At 33.3% G+C, this 25,578-nt stretch overlaps 2 protein-coding genes across 2 annotated transcripts in view; both read right to left on the bottom strand.

The window, feature by feature from the left end:
* Window positions 1-10,704, bottom strand: part of LOC146729936 (uncharacterized) — a 29,322-nt gene extending 18,618 nt beyond the window's left edge. The window contains exons 1-4 of the mRNA XM_085494711.1: window positions 10,692-10,704; window positions 9,613-9,713; window positions 8,358-8,510; window positions 5,325-5,391 (exon numbers count right to left, since the gene is read on the bottom strand). Coding sequence (XP_085350837.1) covers window positions 5,325-5,391; window positions 8,358-8,510; window positions 9,613-9,713; window positions 10,692-10,704 — 334 coding nt within the window. The remainder of the gene's footprint in view (window positions 1-5,324; window positions 5,392-8,357; window positions 8,511-9,612; window positions 9,714-10,691) is intronic.
* A 6-nt stretch (window positions 10,705-10,710) lies between these two features.
* LOC146729935 (uncharacterized) lies at window positions 10,711-25,308 on the bottom strand. The gene is made up of 5 exons (XM_085494710.1): window positions 25,129-25,308; window positions 20,017-20,088; window positions 16,083-16,211; window positions 11,538-11,734; window positions 10,711-10,796 (listed from the first exon to the last, which is right to left on the bottom strand). The coding sequence occupies exons 1-5, from the start codon at window positions 25,306-25,308 to the stop codon at window positions 10,739-10,741; spliced, it is 636 nt and encodes a 211-aa protein (XP_085350836.1). The 3' UTR covers window positions 10,711-10,738.
* Between the last annotated feature and the right edge of the window lie 270 nt (window positions 25,309-25,578).

The raw sequence follows: 25,578 nt of genomic DNA, 5'->3' as shown, positions 1-25,578 counted from the left end.
CTGATTTTTGATAAGTTTAATGTAAAATATAGGAAAAAAGGTATATTCAGATTTTATTTCCATTGAATCATTCTTTCAGCGAAAATAGCGAAAATAAAGTATTCTACAGTATACCAAGTCTAGTATGCTACCGTTCGGTAGAATCACAAACAGGTTTGTTGGGAGTAGTAGATTTACATCAAGTTTTCAAAACTCCAGGATTCTGACGATGATTGCAGCGAGAAAGCTATATATTTTTGCTAAAAAACAAACAAACTTACCGTACCTATATTTGACAATAAATAGTTGTTTTTATGAGTAATGTTTCACAGATGAAATAAAATAACCCATATTTGCATTTAATATTTACTGTATGAGAGACACTCACATGGCATATTCAAGGGTGCCGTGTATAATTATAATGGTGTGTCAGAATTGTTCAGAATAGAATAGAATAGAATAGAATAGAATAGAATAGAATAGAATAGAATGGAATAGAATAAAATAAAATGTGATGAGATGGAATGGAATGGAATGGAATAGAATAGAATAGAATAGAATAGAATAGAATAGAATAGAATAGAATAGAATAGAATAGAATAGAATAGAATAGAATGTGATGAGATGGAATGGAATGGAATAGAATAGAATAGAATAGAATAGAATAGAATAGAATAGAATAGAATGTAGAATAGATTAGAATAAAATAGAACAGAATAAAATTGAATAGAATATAGAATAGAATAGAATAGAATAGAATAGAATAGAATAGAATAGAATAGAATGGGATGAGATGGAATAGAATAGAATAGAATAGAATAGAATAGAATAGAATAGAATAGAATAGAATAGAAAAGAATAAAGAATAGAATAGAATGGGATGAGATGGATAGAATAGAATAGAATAGAATAGAATAGAATAGAATAGAATAGAATAGAATAGAATAGAATATGATTTAGAATATAGAATAGAATAGAATAGAATAGAATAGAATAGAATAGAATAGAATGGGATGAGAGGGATAGAATAGAATAGAATAGAATAAAATGTGATGAGATGGAATAAAATAGAATAGAATAGAATATAGAATAGAATAGATTAGAATAAAATAGAATAGAATATAGAATAGAATATAGAATAGAATAGAATAGAATAGAATAGAGTAAAATAAAATAAAATGGGATGAGATGAGATGGAATAGAATAGAATAGAATAGAATAGAATAGAATAGAATAGAATAGAATAGAATAGAATAGAATAGAATAGAATAAAATAAAATAAAATGGGATGAGATGGAATAGAATAGAATAGAATAGAATAGAATAGAATAGAATAGAATAGAATAGAATAGAATAGAACGGAATGGAATAGATTAGATTAGATTTAGGATTTGAGCTCTAACTCACTAGTTAAAAGTTCACTTATACAAAGCTTACGAAAGCACAGGCCCTTGGTTATCAACCCTTGTATGTACATTAAGTAACACAGGAAGTGATAAATAAATGTGATTTTGGGTGAAAATAAAGCAAAGCTGTGATTGTAAAATGAATAAATGCCTTACGTTTATAAGCTGTATTTAAACATTGTCCATGCAGGGTAACCATAGCAACAGGGATGACAGGGAGAAACAATGGGTAAATGATAAAATTATTCAAGGATAAATACTATTTCATGACAACATTCTGTTTCTATGGAAATCTATTTTTGCAATTTAAATTCATTTAACAATTTTGTCTTTAATTATTTAATTGATTTTTGTTTTTAATTTCAAAGCCAGGCATTTTGATCATACAGTATTTTTTTTCAAATGTTTAGTGAAAGAAATTCCAATATACAGTGAATTCAATAGATTTAAAATTTGATAACTATAATTCACGGCAACATGTAAAATCATGATAAAAAAATTATTGTTTTACTGAAAAATATACTCAAAATATGCAAATAGTGAATGTCAGTGAAAATGAATGTTTTCAGAATACAGTAAATTTATTTTTGTTTTGATGTTGCTATTTTCAAGAGACAAACAAATTTATGAATTTAAAATTAGTTTCCCGGCGTAATAATTTTTATCTAAAAATGAACTTCTGCAGAATAGTTTAAATTTGTTGGAGCGCCCTCTAGTGACAGAAATGGGAAATTTCAGTTTCAATTTGAAACAGAACGTTGTCATGACACCACATTACACCAGGTAATAAATTATAATACATTTTTAATAAAAATAAAATGCATTTAGCACATTACATAGAGTTTGCAATGACCTTTGAACTCTGATTGACACAAAACCAGTATTATACAACAATGTTAGTTTTAGTTGGGGCCACCGCATAAATAATAAACAAATGGGGGGGATTTTAGTTTTCAGAAAATACTCGACATTCAAGACCAAACCAGCTAAAAAAACGTCCTAGACAACAAAAACTGAACTTGAAATATCAAACTTTTTGCAGGGCCTGATAAAATTGGTATCCTCGGGGGCGGACATCCGGGCATTTTCACCGCTTGGCAACCCTGGCGGTGAAAACAAAGGCCAAAAACTCGCAGAAAACGATACTTTGGGATGGTGGTTGAAACTCCCCTGAACAGTGTAACAATATTAGCCCTACGTGTGTAACATATATAAATTTGATTGTTCAGGATTACTTCAAAGTTGAGTTTGTGTTGTTTTCTCAAATTTTCACCGGCTAGACCGCCGTTCCACAGCAGCGCGAAAAGAGCCTATAGAAATGCATGTACAGTGGTGCGCGTCTTAGCAACGTGGAATGTCTTGTGACGTAGCTCCGCCCCCGAGGATACACCTTTCCTATAAATATCGCCCTCTAGAGAGAAAATGCTTCAATTACGTACCTTGATGACATAAAGGTCGTTCAAATTGTCAATATTGTTTTAGTCTGTATATGGTTGTCCATCAACGAAGCCTGTGTTTTATATTTTTTACTAAGGGCACCAAAATAAACTCCCTAGGCATCGAAAGAATTGACTTTTTATACCTCTGTGAAGTCCTGAAGGTATACAGGTTTGGTATCTCGAAAACAGACATTGAGGCTTCCTTGAATTTCAGACAATAAAATTGATTGAAGGAAATACCTGAAAATACTTTTTGGGTGTTTTGTATGGAATTTATTTTCACTGATTTTTGACGAGTTGAATGTAAAATATAGGAAAGGTATATGCGCTGAATTTTATTTTCAATGAATCATTTATTCAGCGAAAATAGCGAAAATTAATTCCAAGCGAAAATAAAGTATTTTACCGTATTACTAAAATGTCAGAAAACGATATTCATTTGAAATTAACATTCGTATAAATTTTATTTTTTGTCCATGTCGATTCCTCACACTTATTTGGTGATAAATTTCTTTGTAATGTTCAAAGTTCAAAGGTCATGAAGTTATGAATTATGAACAGTTAATGATAAAATAATATAACAAAATTACACATTAATATTACACAGATTCCCATTAGAAGAGCAGCCACAGTGTTACACCCAGGTGACCTCAGCCTATCAGATCACTTGTTACATGTAAATTTCACATTAAGATAATCTCTGATTGGTGGAGTCAGCTTATGATGTCAATTATGATTACATGTGGTACTGTAAACTGTGTAATTTATGTTGCTAAAGTAATCCAGAATAGTGTAAATTTGTCAGAGCGCCCTCTAGTGACAAAAATGAGACATTTAACTGACTCACAATAATTTGTCTCTTGTGAATTACAGCAGTTTACAGTTAAACAAAAATGTCAAATTCAGATGCAGATGCAGTTTTAACAGCAAATTTTCAAGATCAAAATATAAACTTTCAAGAACAAAATTCGAGACACTGCGAAGCCTAAATTCAGAGAATATTGCAGCACAATGTGATTCGATTTTACTGCTATGACTTGCATTGTCCAGTTTGTGCAACTCATTATCGATTTAAAAATAAGAATTTTTCTTGCTAAAATTGATAGTGCAACATTCTGCACATTTTTGTATTTTTTATATTTTTATAATTTGATATTTTTGCTTCAAATGAATATAATCTCTCATTGCATGCAGATTCTGATCAAATTCTCAGAAAGAAAAAAAATTAATTTTGTGAAAAAGAGTTCATTTTTGTTTTCGAATGATTAAAACATCAAAGTGCATCAACCTTCTAACCGAGAAATGACGATTAACAAAAATATGTACAAGAAAGACACAAACACACATGTGGAAGCAAAGTTGGTTTTGAGGAATACAGGACAACACACAACAATGACAAATTCTGATGGACAGACAACTGTGGAAGTAAAAGAGAGAAAGACTATGCCTGATTGGATGATAGGGTAAAATAGCCACTTATTCAGCCAATCAGAAATAATCTTTCAAAGTTAAATCAGAACTATGAACGAATAGAAGAACAGACTGAAATTTGAAATCAAAGATCATAATTTGCTAACATCAGTGGAGAAAAGAGACAACAAACATCAAAATTCGAGAACATCAGTGGAGAAAAGAAATGAGTAACAGCAACAGGTAAGATGGAGCCTATAAATACAGTTTTCAATAGTTGAATAAATCAGACAATAATTATAAACACGTGGAGTCAGAAGTCAGTTGACACAGCAGATAAAGTACCGGTACTGTAAAATATTTTTTTTAAGAATTTACTGTCACTGCAAAATTACTATAACCATCAAAAATTCTTGTGCTATTAGAATTTAGAATGTGAAATGAAATTATCCTTGTGTTTACACATGAGTATGTCACATCATACGGGATACATATCAAATACATCGCAGTGTGCTTAATTATATGCTTTAATTTTTAAGGATGTTTGTAAGCGTGATTGCATTAGGAAGATTCCAGTTGAGTTAAAGCAAATTTATAAGGCAGAATTTGATATGACTGTTAGGTTTAAGGGTTGGGTAGCCAATCAGGTACAATGTTTTATGTAGTTTTTCACTGACTCGAAAGTTCTGGATTAGATTCCCAGAGCTAACTACAAGTCAGTATAAATCTGAGTATTGTCTGCCATAACATCCAAACACGCAGTATTCGGTTTGGAAGACTGGTTTGCATGTGCGCTTGCAATTAACATCTAAGACAAAAAATGTCAGGAGAGACAACAGTGACTGTGTGTGAAAAATATTACCTGGCACCAAAATATTAAAAAAAAATGTTTGAAGTGAAATGTTCATTGTTAATACTAACATTTTACTAGACTCATACAAAAGAGTATTTTTTTAAATATTTTTTCCCATGTTTTGCATGATGTGTCTCACACACAACAATAAGTGAGTTCACAGTGATAATAAATTCCATGTAACATAAATTACTCTACAGTAGCAAGTTCATCTGAATGGGAAAATGGAAACAATACCTGTTTTGTTGTCTTCAATTGCTACCAGTGCTTGCGTCAACTTGAACTGCAGCTTCTCGATTGTATTCTAAAAAACAAACAAAAAACAATATTAAATTATGAAAACATAAAATCTAAAATTTAAGAATTTAAGGCAATAATGCAAAAAATGCACTAAAATGCAAAATATTTCAATATTTTTCAAAAATTCCTTTATTAAGGTAGAATGCTACATCTAAGTTTTGTGCATGGGCAAATATTTTACTGTCACTAGCAGCAGTAAGAATATTTTGTGTCAAAATCTGTCTACAATGAATCATCTTAGTATTAGCACAGATCTTAAAAAATAGGTTTATGGTATTAATCAACATTATGTGAACTTTTTTGGTTTATTGTCAATCTATTTTTAGAGAAAAACTGTCAAATAATATGCATACAATTTAAATTGAGTAGCAGTTTCCATAGACCACAATGAAAACACATTTCCTCTTTAAAAACCATTAGAAATATTGTCAATTTTGTAATACATCTAGACATCAAAATGTATCTTGTAAGACACTGTATATTTTTTTTTCACCATGTGACCGAAAATAATTTAGAGATATTGAGAATAGTGAAATGCTACAAAACAGACAAAACATACTATTCTCACTGAATTTTATTTGTGTATTTTCTCTGAACAGAGTGTGGTGACCAAATATTTTTAACCTATTTTCTTAATCCTTATAAGATGATCCATCAAATAAGTAAAAATAAGGAAAATGACAATATTTTTACTTTTGTGTAGCATTCTATCTTAATTTTTGAGTAAATGGCTACAAAAAATATATCCATATTTATAGAAAAATATTCAATATATTACATATATTTGAATAAATATGGATATATTTTTTTGTGGATGTGAGGAAAGTTGACTTAGACATTCAAAGAGCTAACAATGGGACAGACTTTGTTCCGATTTAGTGAAAATCCCCCGAAAAATAAAATTGTCATGCAAAGAAGATAAGAACATTATAGTATATATGGTGTTTACACGTGGGGAGGAAGGCTAGCCTAAACTAGGTCAGTCACCTTTAGTGCGGCTTCAATTAAGATGGCGCGACGCCGTCTCCCTCTGTTCACACATATTTTTTTAATACCAGCTCCCCCTTGGAGCTGGCTTTTTCCCCACGTGTAAACACCATAAAACAATGATAGTGAACAAATGTAGAAATCTTTCAATATTTTTCTGTTTAGTTGTGTTTAGCAGATTTTGAAACAGTAATGTATGAAGGATTTACTGGTGAAGTTAACATTGTTCATAAATTCTGACATATGCCAGGTTTTAATTTGGAAAGTTTGGGACTGAGGGTGAAATTTTCTGGTTTGTATTTTTGGCCCAAATTACTCAAAGTGTTTTCAACGAAATAAAACTTAAAAGTGAAGTAAACAAACAAGAGCAAATAAACTGCAAACAAAAACAAAAAGATAAAAATAAATATTTAAAAATTAAAATAAAAACTTATTCATACAGACAACTCCTTAATTTTTCCTTGCTTGTAATTCTATGCAAATAATAACAAAACTGAAAAAAAATAATAAAAGAAATCTTTAAAAAAAATGAAAAAAATAACATAAAGTACCGGTAACAAGCTTTAAATAAATAATTGTTAATCACATTTTTCAAATCACCTCAGAATTCGAACACAATAACAAAAATATGAGTCTGTACTGGAAAAGTACAGGAAAGTCATTCTATCCTAATTAATTTTTTTTCATTTTTTTCAAAGATGGATAGATAACATGTAAAGCAGTTCCGAAAATTAACAAAAATGCACAGACTACCATCTATTGTGATAACATTTCCCAATTAACAATTCATAACAATTCAACGAATTTATTTTTTGCACGTTATTATAATCATTACTAGGTAATAATCAACAATTGCAAAACGCAACATGACCGGATTGCGATACCACGATCATTTGCTACTAAGTAATGCAGTTAGGTTCGTTTTTATTTGAAACGTCTTTTACTAATAAAATCAATATATTTGTATTTGGTGCACAAGGTTTGTTAATGTGATTTTTTGGGAGAAAGATGCGCTGTCTACTTTTTAATCCAGCAAAAGAAAAATGTATACAATTTTAGATTAGCTTCTGTAATAGTTACTTTCGTTTTGGGTGGCCCAACTGCTGGCGATGAAAATCGGTGTAGGTTGATTTTTCAATGAAAATATAAGCCTGCTAAAAATATTTGATGATAATTTTTTTTAAATCTGAACCCCAAATAAGCTGCGAAACCGCCCGGGGCGATTTTTCGAATGGGCAAATTTACGGCATAATCCGATAATAAAAAAGTATGTAAAAATACAAAAGAACTCATCATTTTCTCAATCTCAATAAATTCAGATCCACAAATTTTTCACTTACGCACGCCAGACTGCCCTTTTACTAAGAGTGTCGTATTAGTATGAGGCAAAGAAATTGGCCAATTGGTGTATCGAAAGGTCAATCTGACGTGACCCCCGGTGCAGTGTAGTCAGATCCACTAACACATTTAGCAAATAATTAGTAGATCTGAATTTATTGAGATTGTCATTTCCCTGAAAAATTTGTGAGCCCAGTAAATATATTCAGCATACTGAAATACCGGTAAGTGAAATTAAATACTAGTAAAAATTAATGGTTTTACAGTAGATTTTTTTAGAAACTAAACTGCCAACTACAGTAGTATTTTAGTACTACTAAGTAGCATTTGTAAATTGATAAATATTGGTGTTCACTGTGAATGCTGTAAAACCATTTATTTTTATTTCACTAGGTTTTATGTTAATGAACTTGGAAGGAAAACAATGAGTTCTATTGTTATTTTACATATTCATATGGATTTAGTTTAGCTGATTTGTCTAAGTTTGCTATCTGAAAAATAGTGAATTTAAAACCAGTGAATAATTAATGCATTTACAGTAAATTCTCACTTCAAAGTGATCTGTTTTTCTAGACAGAATAGTTATCATGAGAACATTTAATTTCACTTGAAAATAATTCGATTATTTTGTGTTTATTTTCTTACCTGATTGTCTTCGTTCGCTGCACGTAGCTTCGCTTGACTCGCTTCCCGACTCTGTTCGATTTGTTGCAGATTCAGCTGGAGATCAGCTAATTTCTTACGATATCCTTCAATCTCGTCTTCCTTCGCTCGAATCACGAAACGTAATTCATCTAACTATTTCAACTTTCAAGTGCTAAAAATCCCATAAAGTAAGTGAAAACAGCGTCAAAGTAGATTTTACAAGACATAGTAAATGTAATATTATATGATATCATGCATTAATTTGGTGCAGCAATGTTCATTTTGTTCACTTTAATCAAGCATTACAAAACACCTTACAATCAGACCAATCAAAAAGTACTAGTAGCTTGGTTATTATTCAACATATCAATTTCTGTTTATACATCTTAACCTTAGATGTTTCCATTTCTGTTTGAAGATGCCCATTCCTCAACTTTCAGTTTCCAGGACCCCAAATCCTCATTAACCCCAGACCTTTTTAATACCAGTGTCATGTAACCTGAAACCTCCTTGACTCAAGCTGTGTTCATTTCCAGATTTTCAGTTTCAAGAACCCCAAACCCTCATTAACTCTAGCTGTGTTGATATCCAAATTTCTAGGCTTTCGGTTTCAAAACCCCCAAACCTCCTTAATCCAAGCAATGTTGATATTCTCATTTCCAGTTTTAAGAATCCTAAACCCTACTAACCCAGCTCTGTTAATACCTGAATTTCTAGGCTGTCAGTATCAAGAACTCCCAAACCTTTCTTAATCCTAGCTGCATTTATACCCCAATTTCTAGACTTTCAGTTTCAAGAACTCAAATCCACTTAACCCAAACAGTATCCCATTTCCAGATCTTCAGTTTCAAGGACCCCGAACCCTACTAAACCTAGCTGTGTTCATATTCCCAATTTCTAAGCTTTTAGTTTCAAGAACCCCAAAACCTTCTTAACCCAAGCAGTGTTACACTTCCCATTTCCAGATCTTCAGTTTCAAGGACCCCAAACCCTACTAAACCTAGCTGTGTTCATATCCCCAATTTCTAAGCTTTTAGTTTCAAGAACCCCAAAACCTTCTTAACCCAAGCAGTGTTACACTTCCCATTTCCAGATCTTCAGTTTCAAGGACCCCAAACCCTACTAAACCTAGCTGTGTTCATATCCCCAATTTCTAAGCTTTTAGTTTCAAGAACCCCAAAACCTCCTTAAGCCAATCAATGTTCATAATCCCATTTTCAAATCTTCAGTTTCAAGGACCCCAAACCCTACTTACCCTAGCTGCTTCTGTTTGTGCTTTCTGTTTCTGGATCTCCAGATTCTTGATATCAATTTGTTTATACAGTTTTGTCATCTGGTCTTCTTTGTCTTCAATTTCTAAAAAAAAGGAAAAAACTTTAAACATGTTTGTTGTTGTTTAAAAAATATGCCCTGATTTTTTATTATTTATTTATTAAATTCTTGAATACTATAATTTTTCCCGTCAAAATTTTGATAATTTTTACAAATTATTCAATGATTTTAATAATAATTTAATACAAAATTGACATAACTTTCCATTGCATGAAAAATGACAGCTTTTTTTGTGAAAGTTCAGTTTTTGAAACATTTTCAATTCCAAGTTAATGCAACTTCTATGATTTTTTTTGTTTTGTATACAAACAACAATTTCATGACATGTTGTACCAGTAAGAATTATTTTCGCCAACATTTTGGTGATCTCTGACTAAAAGTAACTAACACTGAGTGATTTTCCGGTCACTGCGAGATCTTGCATAATGCATGAAAGGCGCAGACCAAATGTTTGCCGATTGAATTTACATTTTTTTGTAGTTCAATGTCGAAACTTGCAGAGGGGAATATGATGTTAAGGACCTCTTACTTCATCAAAATTGACCACTATCATCTCCTTGTATTGCCCTGCTTTGTAATGCTATGGGAAGTGCGCCCTCATTTCAGGGAAATAATTTCCTGTATCACACCTGGCCCAGTGCGTCCAGCTTTCATCAATCAAAACAAAACGTGTCATTCTAAATTATGTCTCGTATTTGAGGTAAAACAATCATAATTACACATATAAGGCTAGGTGTACGATAAAACCTTTATGGACTGGATGCTGCCCTCAGTCGTACGGCATCCTCGCAAGCTTTGGTGCACAACATTGGGTCAAAAAAGTTGTATCCAATCCATAAAGAATATCATCAAATATGTCTAGCACCTTATTAGGCATGGAAACACCTCAAAAAGTAATTTCTCATTTATCCACTCCCATGTGATGTTTTGACGTCACCATGAACTTTGTTTGTCCTGTTTTTACGTTCAATTTCAAGCATTCTACGTGATCTTGCAGTTTACCATAACTCGCCATACTAACCTGTTTGTGCACCAAGTAATTTCTCTGTTTAACTCTGAATGTCTTCCTTGGCCTGTGATAAAGCCTTCTCTAATTTCTTCTTGCTCCTAGTATACAGACAATAGGCTGTTATATTAGTTTGTTCACAAATGATGTAATTAAACATTAAGTAATGTAATAGAAACAAGGGAAAAAATGTTAAAAAATCAATCTGTTATTCAGATATTCTCCAAAATTACTACGCTATGACAACCTATATATCATCTGAATGCTTGGATATGGAAATGCAATTATAGTGTATACGTCGTATTAATGTTAGTCTGAGTGCCATTCAACAACCATGGACATATGACTCAGATCTTCTATGATCATAACCAGAGACATTTACTGTGACCTCTCAAACCAGAACAGGTCATCTTGTAATTATACGGAAAATAACCATTAGTGTTTTGAAGAAAATCAGTTAGCACTAAAACACTAACTACATGGGAAAAATATACATGTATAACCATCATGGTGCAGCCAGACATAATATATTTTAACCATATGGTCTATAAAAGATAGCCATGACCATGGAAGATCTGACACTACAACTCAACTATCATGGAAGTTCTGACCATGTTCTGCCAATGGTCAACCATGATCATGGAAGTTATGGTTGAGCATAGTCATCGATGTTCAACCATGATTGAGCATTATCATGTACCACTGCAATTAGTTATTGGCTATGATTGACCATCAAATACCATGGTATACCATGTTTGCCCATTTGCTTGGGTAATAGAACAAATACAGCCTCCCATGAATATCAAAATTGGAACCTCCCTGACTGACACAATGTAACTTACTTTGTTGCAGCTTTTCCACCAGTTAACGTGTGCACGTATGTCACCATTTCATGGTTCAGTTCTTGTAGTTTCTGTGAAGCACTCGCCGCTGTATTCAGCGCATCCTGTATACTGTCAGACACTTCCTCTAAATCGATATCGTTTCCTTTCGGCATCAACTCGTCTTCATCGTATGTATTGATGGAGCTTACAAAAAACTATAGAAAATTAAAAAAAAACTTTAAAATGGTATCAGGGAGGATTGGCACATGAGGGTGCCATCCGATTCGAATGGAACATTTCGAAGTCAGTCAGTCGTAGCCCATCATTAACGCAACAACGTCCCTTCTATGAATTTCAGCAATTTTTTTACAGAATAATCCTAAACATAACTTAGAAACATCTCGTAGAAAAAAAAGGCTCTAAAATGATATCTAGTACAATACAATTCAACCGACAGCCAGTTTGACGCCACAATTTCTTGCTGGAGCACGAGTTCTACGCGTGATTTTATTGCGTTCAAAATTGTTCCATTCCAAACTGCGCATGTACACACACTGTGGTTTCTCAAAATGCATACTAATTAGGTAACTTGTCACTGACAAAAGTTACTAAAAACATTTTGAGCAATAGTACTAGAGTGAAATATAAACGTGCCTCCACATTATACATGAATTTTGTAACTTGCTATGATCAGGGTAAAGAAAAAACATGTAGTTACTTTCAACAGTTTGCTAGAGCCTGATCAAAAACATGTCTCAAAAAACACCTTTACATCAGTATTTCGATATATTTTTTTGGCTCGTAAATATAGAATCTGTCAATTTAGAACTATCATGTATTCTATCGAAAAGCATTTTGGCACAATGTTACTGAAAAGATGATTTTTTCATTGCTCATGAATATTAATTTATGCAAATTAAACAATTATTTCCACCAATCGTGTCATGCAACTCCCTCCTGGATGGTATGTTAGTATTCAAATTAAAGGGCACTGGTCACCATACCATGCCCTGTTCGCAGGCATTATTAAAGGTCAGTGGTTGCAACAGTAAATTGCATTTGTGATTTTAACCTTTTCACCGCCAGTTCTCTCTTTTCATCACAAATTCACAAAATACTCCTGTTTTATAGTCTGCACTTACCTTCAGAAGCCTGAGACAAAAATAGCCAAATTTTTTGAGTAAAAACTGAAAATTGACTCAAATTTTGTCTGTTGGCTCCAAAATTAGAGTTCATTCCCAAAAATATTCAAGAATATAAAAACAAGCAGCCTATTGGCTGAGATAGCTCCGCTGTTAGCAATGCACATTTCAATTAAAGAACTGAAGACATCATTAGAAAATGAACACTATGAATAGTATCAAAGCAATCGGACTTACAGTTTTTAACAAGAAGTCGAAAATATCACTTTTTACCAAAAATTACAAAAATATTCACCAAAATAAATTAATTAGAGAATTGAAGATATCATCACAAAAATATTCAAAAATATTCACCAAAATTAGAGAACTGAAGATATCATCACAAAATGAACAAATCTGAGAAAGGTCTACATGTAGTATCTATATATGTAATATCAAAGCAATTGAACTATTGGTTTTTAACAAAAAGTCGAAAATATCACTTTTTACCAAAAATTACAAAAATGCTCACCAAAATTAGAGAATTGAAGATATCATCACAAAACGAACAAATCTGAGAGAGGTCCACATGTAGTACCTATATATGTAATATCAAAGCAATCGGACTTACAGTTTTCAACAAGAAGTCTAAAATATCACTTTTTACCAAAAATGACAAAAATATTCACCAAAATTAGAGAACTGAAGATATCATCACAAAATAAACAAATCTGAGAAAGGTCTACATGTAGTATCTATATATGTAATATCAAAGCAATTGAACTATTGGTTTTTAACAAAAAGTCGAAAATATCACTTTTTACCAAAAATTACAAAAATATTCACCAAAATTAGAGAATTGAAGATATCATCACAAAATGAACAAATCTGAGAGAGGTCCACATGTAGTACCTATATATGTAATATCAAAGCAATCGGACTTGTGGTTTTTAACAAGAAGTCGAAAATATCACTTTTTACCAAAAATGACAAAAATATTCACTAACAAGTCATTGTCAATGACACGTCCCCGTTCCGTTCATATTTGAGTGACATATACATTCAAAGCAGATCATGACTGAAATGCACCTGCATATGTACAACACATTGTGCTAAATCTGAACAAAATCCATCCATGCATGACTGAGATCCGGTTCTGGAATTGTGAAAATACGTGATTTTGATGCATTTTCGGCCTTAAAATGGCCATCATTTCGCTATTGTTAAGCAGATCATGAAACAAAGGCACATATCTATTTGTGACATGATGTACCATGTGTGTGTGAAGTTTGAACTTGATCAATCCAGACATGTCTTGGATACGGATCCAGAACTGAATTCTTTAACAAAATGGCCGCCAGTCGGCCATTTCGAACTTGATCCGAAAAAAAAAAGACGTGCATCAAGGTCCTATTATGTTTAATGTATGTACCAAATTTGAACAAAATCCATCCATGCATAACTGAGATACGGGTCCGGAATGGTGAAAATGTGCGATTTCAATGCATTTTCGGCCTTAAAGCGGCCGCCATTTGGCTATCGTTAATGAGATCATGATACAAATGCACATACATATTTGTGACATGATGTACCTTGTGTGTGTGAAGTTTGAACTCGATCAATCCAAGCATGTCTCGGATACGGATCCAGAACTGAATTCTTTAAAACAAAATGGCCGCCAGTCGGCTATTTCGAACTTGATCCGAAAAAAAAAATGACGTGCATCAAGGTCCTATTATGTTTAATGTATGTACCAAGTTTGAATGAAATCCGTCCATGCATAACTGAGATCCGGGTCCGGAATGGTGAAAATGTGCGATTTCAATGCAGTTTCGGCCTTAAAGCGGCCGCCATTTGGCTATCGTTAATGAGATCATGAAACAAATACACATACATATTTGTGACATGATGTACCTTGTGTGTGTGAAGTTTGAACTTGATCAATCCAGACATGTCTCGGATACGGATCCAGAACTGAATTCTTTAAAACAAAATGGCCGCCAGTCGGCTATTTCGAACTTGATCCGAAAAAAAAAATGACGTGCATCAAGGTCCTATTATGTTTCATGTATGTACCAAATTTGAATGAAATCCGTTCTTGCATAACTGAGATCCGGGTCCGGAATGGTGAAAATGTGCGATTTCAATGCATTTTCGGCCTTAAAGCGGCCGCCATTTGGCTATCGTTAATGAGATCATGAAACAAATGCACATACATATTTGTGACATGATGTACCTTGTGTGTGTGAAGTTTGAACTCGATCAATCCAAGCATGTCTCAGATACGGATCCAGAACTGAATTCTTTAAAACAAAATGGCCGCCAGTCGGCCATTTCGAACCCGATCCAAAAAAAAAATGACGTGCATCAAGGTCCTATTATGGTTAATGTATGTACCAAATTTGAACAAAATCCGTCCATGCATAACTGAGATCCGGGTCCGGAATGGTGAAAATGTGTGATTTTGATGCATTTTCGGCCTTAAAATGGCCGCTATTCGGCTATCGTTAATCGGATCATGAAAAAAATGCATGTGCATATGTCCCATATAATGTGTGATGTATGAGTGAAGTTTGAACTCAATCGGTCCATGCATGTTCGAGATACAGGTGATCACGGACGCACGGAAGCACGGACGCACGGACGCACGGACGCACACAGGGCAAAACATAAGTCCCCGTTTTCGGACTGCGTCCGTACGGGGACTAAAAATAGAGAATTGAAGATATCATCACGAAATGAACAAATCTGAGAGAGGTCCACATGTAGTACCTATATATGTAGTAACAAAGCAATTGGACTTGCGGTTTTTAACAAGAAGTCGAAAATATCACTTTTTACCAAAAATGACAAAAATATTCACCAAAATTAGAGAATTGAAGATATCATCACAAAATGAACAAATCTGAGAAAGGTCTACATGTAGTATCTATATACGTAATATCAAAGCAATCGAACTTACAGTTTTTAACAAGAAGTCGAAAATATCACTTTTTAGCAAAAATGACAAAAATATTCACCAAAATTAGAGAATTGAAGATATCATCACAAAATGAACAAATCTGAGAAAGGTCTACATGTAGTATATATATATGTAATATCAAAGCAATTGAATTTTTGGTTTTTAACAAGAAGTCGAAAATATCACTTTTTACCAAAAATTACAAAAATATTCACCAAAAATAGAGAATTGAAGATATCAACATGAAACGAACAAACCTAAGAGAGGTCTACCCAAGGTACATATACACCAAGTATCAAAGCATTCAGGCTTGTAGTTTTCAAGAAGAAGTCGAAAAAGTAAAACATTGACACGGACGACGACGGACAATCACTCATATGATAAGCTCCGCTCGACAAAGTCGACAGCGGAGCTAAAAAAGTGCAGAAAAATTTGGACGAGAAAGTTTTGTGGTGAAAAGGTTAAGTCAGTTTTTTTTACCTCATTGAGTTGTCCTAAAAGTTTAGCTCTCTGCGTGCAGGTTTCTTGATACCCTACAATAAATACTGCAACTTCCTGTTGGTATTTCTTCTTCAGTATTGCATCACCAATGATTCTTTCAAGTTCAATCTGAAAATAACATCAAAGAATTTAACTATACACCAAATTATTTTACATTTCGCATCAAAAACTACAGAATTTGTATCTGCATTTGTTCAAAAATGTATCTTCAAGCATTCTAATGTTCAAATTTTCCCTTATTTGGGATACTGTAAAATAAACACTATACAGAACACCCAAAAAGTATTTTAAGTGAAAATTAATTTCAGCTAAAATAAAGTATTTTACAGTATACATATACTTTATTTCAGGGGGCAAACCACTAAGATGCAAACTGTGGTTAGACTAGAGTTCAAGGGGCAGACTATATGTTGTTTACCACATAGGTAATAGGTTATTGTTTTATCCAGCATTTTAGTCTCAAGTTTTCTTTATAATTCCTTAATGATTTGTTTTCATCTATATTTTGATTTTAACCCCTCCCCCTCATCGAAAATTACATTTTACCCCTAATATTGAGTAACCTTGAATACTGACATTAAAATAAATTTAGATACCATACCAGGTTGCCATGGCAGCAATCTCTAAATACCACGGTAACCTATATCAACACCGTTGATGGCAGGCTAAATTGCTGTTTCCAATCACTTAGGATACATGCAATGGGTCACATGAACAAATTGTAAAAATGAATTATCAAATAAAAATCAAAGAAAGCTTAGAAAGAACTCCCATGTGCTGAGAGTATTGGAGACACATTAAATATAATTCGAAATTACTTAGCTGAAAACTAATTATGCAAATCAGAAAATTAATATGACCAGATTTGAGTGTAAAACTAATGAGGTCTGCGCAATGTAACAGAAAATCTATGTCTCCAAGTTTAATTGAAATGTGATTAGAACCAAAAAATTATGAATTATTATGCTTATTAGGGAATTAATATGAACAGATTTTTACCCCAAACTAATTAGGTTTGTACATTGTCCTAGAGCATCTTTGTACTAAGTTTCATTGAAATGGAATAATTAGCACCGTGAAAACTCCAAAATTTCGACCCCTCTAAAAATTTGAACGCCTATTTATTTGCCGAGTTTCGGTGTTTTATTTACCTCCAAATTTTCGACTCCACTAAAAATTGCCGACTCATTCTTATTCGAAAATTGCGACCAGTTTTAGTTTTCCCCCAAACGAAAAAAAAACCGATGTGAGCGTTCAAACGGGACCTTCCTCAAAGGCATGAATCCGGGTTTCTGATTGACTGAGAGATTTTTATTTTATTGGTAACGAAAATATATTCTAAATAAACGAAGTTTCAAATAAAAACGAACACAAAAATCTCGGCATGCTGCGTTTCTGAATTGTTGATTATTACTGTACTCAGTAGTGATTATAATAATGTACACAAAATAAATTTGTTGAATGGTTATGAAATACAAATAAAAGTCAACTTAGTTTCATCGTAAGCGAATGATTCCGGTCTCGTATAAACGTTTGATGCTGTAGGATATCCGCCATGTTCTCTTAGGTCAAATAGGTCAAATCGCTAATTAACCAATCAAAAAGCTGGATGATGCGAAAACGGCATGATTTTTTTTAAATAAAAAAATTAGTTGTTTTTAAAAAATAAACTGGTCATCTGAAGAATAATTTAACATTGTTCACAGTGATAACAGCTCATTCTCGAAAGGAAGCTTACTCGCTCACGCTAGTCACGATAAAAATCATACACGTGTACTCTTGAATAGACAGACGTCAATGACTACGGTAAAACTTAGACTCTATTTTAGCCGGCAGGATTGATTGAAATGTCCGAAAAATGACGCCAAAATACACCTTAAAAGTCCCATTTTATTTTCTTAAATCCCATTATATTTTTTAATCCAAGGGCGAATTTACGGCAGAATTTGGTCCCTCAAATCACCGGTACGGTGCTCAAATAAGGGACACGTGAGCTTTGATTCTAACCGAATACATTGCACTGGGTCGGGGAGATCGTTTGCTAAACATCCATGTATCTTTTGTCCAATGGGTACCTGTACTTCGAACATTCGCAAGTTTTCCTAGGTAGTGCGAGACAGCTTTGTCTTTTGACCTATTAGTTTTGTGCTGACCTCTTCTCCGCGTCTTGATGTTTTGTTTTGCTTGTCATAATACTCACTGATTGATGACTTTGTTTAGATTTTGAGTTACAACTCGGCCACGACCTTTGCTTTTACCGTGAAACATGAGGAAGTTTACGTCAATTGACGGACATTGCATTTTTTAAAAACTAATGAAGCACACTGTCTATCATCCCCATTTTTTTTTGCTGATTTCTATTCTGAAAAATTCGACCGTCCGAAAATGCACCTTAATTTTGACTCTAAAAACACGTCACATTTCTAACACAAATTATTTAAAACCAGTCGAAATTTTGGAGTTTTTACGGTACTTTAGATATCAGTGTGAAAGATTAAAATTGGTTAATTATGCAAATTAGGTAATTAATATGTACAGATTTTAACCCACAATTATTCAGGTCTGTCTATTGTCCTACAGCATCCATGTACATTCATTGATATGTGATGTATAGTACCTGAGATATCAGTGTGAAAGTTGGTTAATTATGCAAATTAGGTGATTAATATGCACAAATATTTACCGGAAACTAATTGGGTCTGCATAATTCTAGATTCATTGAAATATGATGATTAGTACTTTAGATATCAGTAGAAAAGCTGAAAATTAATTATGCAAATTAGGTAATTAATATGCACAATTATTTACCCTAAAACTAATCAGGTCTCTGCATAGTCCTAAAGGATCTATGTACCAAGTTTCATTGAAATGCGATGATTAGTACTTGAGATACCCGTGGAAAAGCTGAAAATTAACTAATTATGCAAATTAGGTGATTAATATGCACAAATATTTATCAAAAACAATCAATCTCTGCATAGTCCTTGAGTATGTAAGTACCAAGTTTCATTGAAATGTAATGCTAACTACTTATATCAAATGCTGAAAATTAATTAATTATGCAAATTAGGTAATTAATATGTACTGATATTACCATAAAAACTATCAGGTCTGTGCAGTGTCGTATGACATCTATGTACCAAGTTTCATTGAAATGTGATGATTAGTACTTGAGATATCAGTGGAAAAACCGAAAATTGACTAATCATTATGCAAATTAGGTAATTAGTATCCACGGATTATTACCAAAAACTAATCAAAACCTAGCATTAGTTCAGAGCATCTATGTACCAAGTTTCATCAAAATCCAACGAGTGGTTGTTTAGATATCAGTGGAACAGTCATGGAACCACTAAAAAATAGCTAATTATCATGCAAATTAGGTAATTAATATGCACGGATTTTTACCAAAAATTAATCAAATCTGCGCATATGTTCAGAGCATCTATGTACCAAGTTTCATCAAAATCCAATGAGTGGTTCTTTAGATATCAGTGGAACAGTCATAGAACAGCTAAAAATTAGCTAATTATCATGCAAATTAGGTAATTAACGAGCATGGATTTTTACCAAAACCTAATCAAATCTGCGCATTGGCCCAGAGCATCTATGCACCAAGTTTCATCAAAAACCGATGTATGGTTCTTGAGATAGCAGTGGAACAGTCGGACACACATACACACATACACACATACACACATACACACATACACACATACAGACACACTAACTGCAAAGACTCCCATTTTGTGCTTCGCACATGGGAGTCAAAAATTAGACAGAAAAATATTTACAATTATTAAACTGCAGACTGAAAATAATTGTCAGAAACTGTGGAATAATGTGCAAACTTAAATTGGGAAACGATTCAAGCAAACTCATGTGTGTGTTTGTTTGTTAATTGGTTACTCACCAGGTCTGGTACCAGTATTGCAGACTTGTTGTTGTTTACATATTGTTCATTTAATTCAAACTCATTGATTGTCTGAAATAAATGAAAAATTAAAAAAAATTGCAAAATACAGCCCTGATAGGAGGAATCTACTAATAGTTCCAGTAAAAATGGCTCATAATTTTGGAAACTAGTAGCCAGGTCTGTAATAGAAGATGGATAAATAAAAAAAATTTGAATAATACAGCCCGGGTAGGAATATACTAGTTGTTCCAATTCCATAGTTTCATGGCTCAAAGTTTCGGAAACTTTGGTTGCTAGGTTACCATGCACTTTAGTTACATACACCAATAGAGTTCACAAACAAATTTCCAGTGAACATATGCTGAGATTCGTAAGCTATTTTATTTTCACTATTACAAATTATTATGATTTGATAATTTAAGGGCATTCGTAAAGATAAAATTTGACAAAGATCATTCATTATTCCGTGTCAAAAGACATGAGAGAACTTTCAACAGCTACAAAATGTCGTAATTTTCCATGAATCAAAGAATCTTGAGAACTCGTCTCTCATAAAGTTAGAACAGTTATTATATTTCAGCTTCAGTTTTTTACAGAACATGTCAGACATAGAAAATAAATATGCAAATTTTGTGTGTCATAGTTTTTAGTTCTAAATTTTACTTTCATTTATTATCTGAATTCATATTTTCCCCCCAAAAACAAAAAAAAACAATTTTAATGACAGAAAATTTGAAAAAAAATTGAAAATAGGTCACTTTTTGGAAAATATATTTAGCATTTTACTTAATTTGTTAAGTCATACTACCAATGGGTTGTCAATGCATTTGTGTCATTTAATTGCTATGCCTTTTCTGACATTACTAAATGCAGTACCAGTAAATTAAAATATTTTTCAAAATTACTAAAAATCTTAAAATGAATTATTGATAGCTAAATTTGTATTACTATATTAATATATGTATCACAAATGGAAAATGTTTGTTTGTTTCCTTTTTCTTTTCTCAATTATGAATTTTACTAATTATTTTTACTTTTAATAAAAGTGGGAGGCAGTGATTGTAAAACATGAGGAAGGTGATTTTATTTACACAGACTGATTAACAGCAACAGATGGCCTAAGCAACTGGTTGAGTCACAAATTTAGACTTCCTTCCTACCACAAACCAACGACAAGCAGCTACAGAGAAATTACTAGATTTGAAGTTTATTAGTATGGGTCTATTCTCTGGGATGGAGCTACATCACAGAATGTTCTATGTTGCTAAGACGTGTACCACTGTACCATGTATATCGATGGCCTCTGATCGAGCTGGTGTAGAACGCCGGTCAAATAGCCAGGGAAAACAGCTGAAGTCAAAGAAACAGCACAAATTATGAGACAATCTTGAGCAACAATGTTCAAGAGTTTCTCCACAACTTTCCCAAAGTACAGTTTTCGATCGTTGTTTTCACCAGTTACCGATGGTTGCCAGGCAGTGAAAATGCTAGGATGTTCGCTTGCGAGCATATATGGCAATGTGACGGCTGATTCAAACTTAAAATTATTCTTAAATGTATAAAATAATAATCTGAATTTATTTTAAGAAAGTTAAAGAGGAGCAGAGGTGTGGCTTTTGACACTCTGTACATGAAATTTGAGATTTATGAATGAATTCTGTCGATAAAAACAACTTGTATGTGCTGCGAAATGCCCTAAATATCGGGTATAAAACGGGCTGTGAAGCAGACGACAAACGTTAATTTTTCCTGGCGTCATTTCGCCTCTAGAGGGCCAGTCAAATGACGTCATCAGTGAACGCTGATAATTGAACCTATTCCCATAGAGTCAATCCCATAGAAATGCTACTATGAAAGACCTTGTTAACTGACTACTTAAAAGTTGAAACATGGCGAGGTGTTGTATTATGAATGCCATAACGATTCATGTTATGTTTCCCGAAATCCCAGATAAAAAATCACGTTGTTGGTTGCGAGAAAACGGCAGAAGAACTAACCTGAAAATGAAGACACGTACAGCGCTCTAGCTATAGTAAACAGTGAGTAAATAAATATTGTTCGAGTTAAAAACTAAATTAGAAATACGCTAATATCACTTGAACTACAGTAATCATTTCGCCCAACTTCCCACTTTTAATCGACCACTTATCGCTTAATTTCCGACCGCACTGTATTTTCCGACCGTAAAAAGACCACATTTTTATCGTAATTTTTCTCTCACCAACTCATTGAAAACACCGACCGGTCGCCCAAACACTGGTCACTGGCACAGGAGTGATCGAAATAGTGGTTTTGAGTGATACAGTTTAGGGATACAACGGGTACTAACTATTATTAAATTTCGAACTACTCTTCAAATCTATGCATTGTATCGTTCGCGGACGAAACTTCACCTGTGTTCAAAATTAAATAACTGACTTTGCGTAATTATTAAGAAAGCGATATATTACAATGTTGACATTTTTAGAGCCGGTACAACATTGAAAACAAATTTGCGTAATTAAAAAAGCAGCGCACTAAGTAAACGACCTCAAAATATACAAGTTTGCGTACAGCACCGTCAGAACTAATAACAATTTTACAAGATCGACGCGCGGAGCATGAAAGAAAAATATTGCTAAAGTAAACGCGCCTGTTCAGTGCGTGACTTGGGGGTCAAACTTCGGTCAACACACACTTGATATCAGCATCGCCGCACAGTAAGTTACGCAATGAAGTTCTTAAAGTTAAATTGCGTCCCAAAATGATGTCGTTGATCACTCAGTCTTTTGCAAAATATTATAACTAGTTTCCAAGCTTTTGATGCAGCCAGATTTATTTAACTTTGTGGAAATATAATCTTTTTAATTTCCTACTGTGGAATACTTTATTTTCGCTGGAATTAATTTTTGCTGAAAAGGCCTTTTGGGAGTTTAGTATGGAATTTATTTTCACTGATTTTTGATGAGTTTAATGTGAAATATAGAAAAAAAAGTATATTCGCTGGATTTTATTTTCACGGAATCATCCCTTCAGCGAAAATAGCGAAAATGAATTCCAAACAAAAATAAAGTATTCTACAGTATTCCTTTCTGTTCATTCATTGTCTTGACAATAAGTGTGAATTGCTGTGCGAGCTTTTCGTACCCGACTGCGATCAGACAGCGTCATGAAATTTATGCATAAAAGGCGGGCGACCTGGGGCTGTTTGATTTCCTACTCTCTCCTAAGCTAGCGATTGGTGAGAATGGTTATTAATATATTACCCGATGTTTTGACGGCTATTCAACGTTTGTGCAAACAAGAATAAAAAAGGTAGTGTATACAATAGCGATATGACTGAGATGTCATGGAATTTGTTTACAATATTGTACTGGCTCTAGTATTGGACACAGATGAAGTTGTTCGCGAACGATACAGAGTGGTATAGATTTGAAGAGCCGTTCGGAATTTATAATAGTTAACACTCGTTGTATATCCCCAAACATAATGACTACTCCTGTGCCGGTGACCAGTGTTTGGGCGAGCGGTCGGTGTTTTCAATAAGCGAGCGAGAGAAAAAAAAAACGGTAAAAATGTGGTCGTTTTCCGGTCGGAAAATACAGTACGATCGAAAATTAAGCGATCGTTTAAAAAGTGGAAAATTAGACAAAATGAGTACTGTGGTTCAAATGATATTAGCATATTTCTAATTTAGTTTTTAACTCAAACAATATTTATTCACTCACTGTTTACTATAGCCAGAGCCCTGTACGTGTCTTCATTTTCAGGTTAGTTCTTCCGCCGATTTCTCACAACCAGCAACGTGATTTTTTATTTTGGATTTCGAGAAACATAACATGAATCGTTATGGCATTCATAACACAACACCTCACCATGTTTCAACTTTTAAGTAGTCAGTTAACAAGGTCTTTCATAGTAGCATTTCTATGGCATTGACATACTAGAATGAATGAGTTCAATTATCAGTGTTCACTGATGACATCATTTGACTGGCCCTCTAGAGGCGAAATGATGCCAGGCAAAGCGGGCGTTTGTCGTCTGCTTTACAGCCCGTTTTTATACCCGATATTTAGGGCATTTCGCAGCACATACAAGTTGTTTTTACAACAAAATTCATTCATAGATCTCAATTTTCATGTACAGAGTGTCAAAAGCCACATCTCTGCTCCCCTTTAAAGCAGAATTGAAGACTATAAATCATCTTTTACATATTTTAATTATTATGGGTTATTGTGCTATAGGATACTGTAAAATACTTTATTTTAGCTGGAATTAATTTTTCGCTGAAAAGACATTTTGTGTGTTGTGTATGGAATTTATTTTCACTGATTTTTGACAAGTTGAATGTAAAATATAGGGAAAAAGGTATATTCGCTGGATTTTATTTGCACTGAATTTTTTCTTCAGTTGAATCTGTCCTTCAGCGAAAATTAATTCCAAGCGAAATTAAAGTATTTTACAGCACTACAATTGAAAAGAAAGGTGGGGTCACTGGAAAAATATTTAATAATAATAATAATAATAATAATAATAAAAATTTGCATTTTTACACTGATTTGTTATGATGAAATTATAATTTTCAGATGTCAAAAGCTATATATTTTTCAGTACAAAACAAAAATTGTTAAAACATTTTAATTTAATTTAGTGAGTTTTCAACATGATAATAGTTTTCCATTATCATAAGTATTCTATTTTAAACGTTTGTTTCGGAACATTTCAATCTTTCCTGACGCCTGAATTATAGTTTACAATTTTCGTCGCTGGCACCTATTGAGGAACATAATGTTTTATTGTGACTAGCGTGAATGGGTAAACTCAGTTTTGTCAATGAGCGGTTATCGCTTTGAAAAATGTTAAAGCAGGAGAGTTGTCATCTGCACGGACGACCATAGCATGTCGTTGTTTACAATCGTCTACCCATAAGCCTTTGCATTTTTAGCATACATTGTCATCGTCGATTACATGTTTGTCCCAAGTATCCGTAGACTACCCCTCCACTTTAAATACTTCTTAAATGCTCAGTTTATCTTTAAAAATTCAACTCAATGCAAAAAGATCATACAGCAATGTTAACAAAAACATTTCAATTGAAAACTAAATAAATTTATTATTTAAAACATTTACCTTGTTCACCCTCAATTGTATTTTTTCCAATTCTTCTTTGGTTTCATCTGAGACTCGTTTAGCTTTAGCCCGGGTTGTTTTGTCAATTACGGCCTGTGCGGGAGCATCACCCCGGTCAAGTATAGATATCGACGAGCCAATCATAGGGCCCGCTGACATCCGGCGGGAAGTAGCACTCATTGTAAATTATCTACATAAACAAAAAAAGTAAATGTTAAGAAGTTTTCATAATATTGAATTTCAATATTTTTGGAAGACATATATGATTACTTTAGGGTGGTCCGTAAATATTATGATCTTGTTTGATGTTTTTCAAAAAGGAATCAACTTGGTGATGTCACTGTGCAATTTGGTGATGTCAATGAAACTTAGTGATGTCACTGTGCAACTTGGTGATGTCACTGTGCAACTTGGTGATGTCAATGAAACTTAGCGATGTCACTGTGCAAC

This window comes from Saccoglossus kowalevskii, chromosome 20 (assembly GCF_978046115.1).
Source record: "Saccoglossus kowalevskii chromosome 20, keSacKowa6.1, whole genome shotgun sequence".
Taxonomy (NCBI): Eukaryota; Metazoa; Hemichordata; class Enteropneusta; family Harrimaniidae; genus Saccoglossus; species Saccoglossus kowalevskii.
Note: the sequence above shows the minus strand (reverse complement) of the source record. Positions and strands in the feature narration are given on the sequence as shown.

What these genes read in the sequence shown, in the direction of transcription:
- LOC146729935 (XM_085494710.1), bottom strand. Translation starts at nt 25,308, where the DNA reads ATGAGTGCTACTTCCCGCCGGATGTCAGCGGGCCCTATGATTGGCTCG. An exon ending in TACAATTGAGGGTGAACAAG is followed by an intron (nt 20,089 to 25,128) that starts GTAAATGTTTTA and finishes CATTTATTTCAG; the next exon opens with ACAATCAATGAGTTTGAATT. An exon ending in GGTGGAAAAGCTGCAACAAA is followed by an intron (nt 10,797 to 11,537) that starts GTAAGTTACATT and finishes TCTGTATACTAG; the next exon opens with GAGCAAGAAGAAATTAGAGA.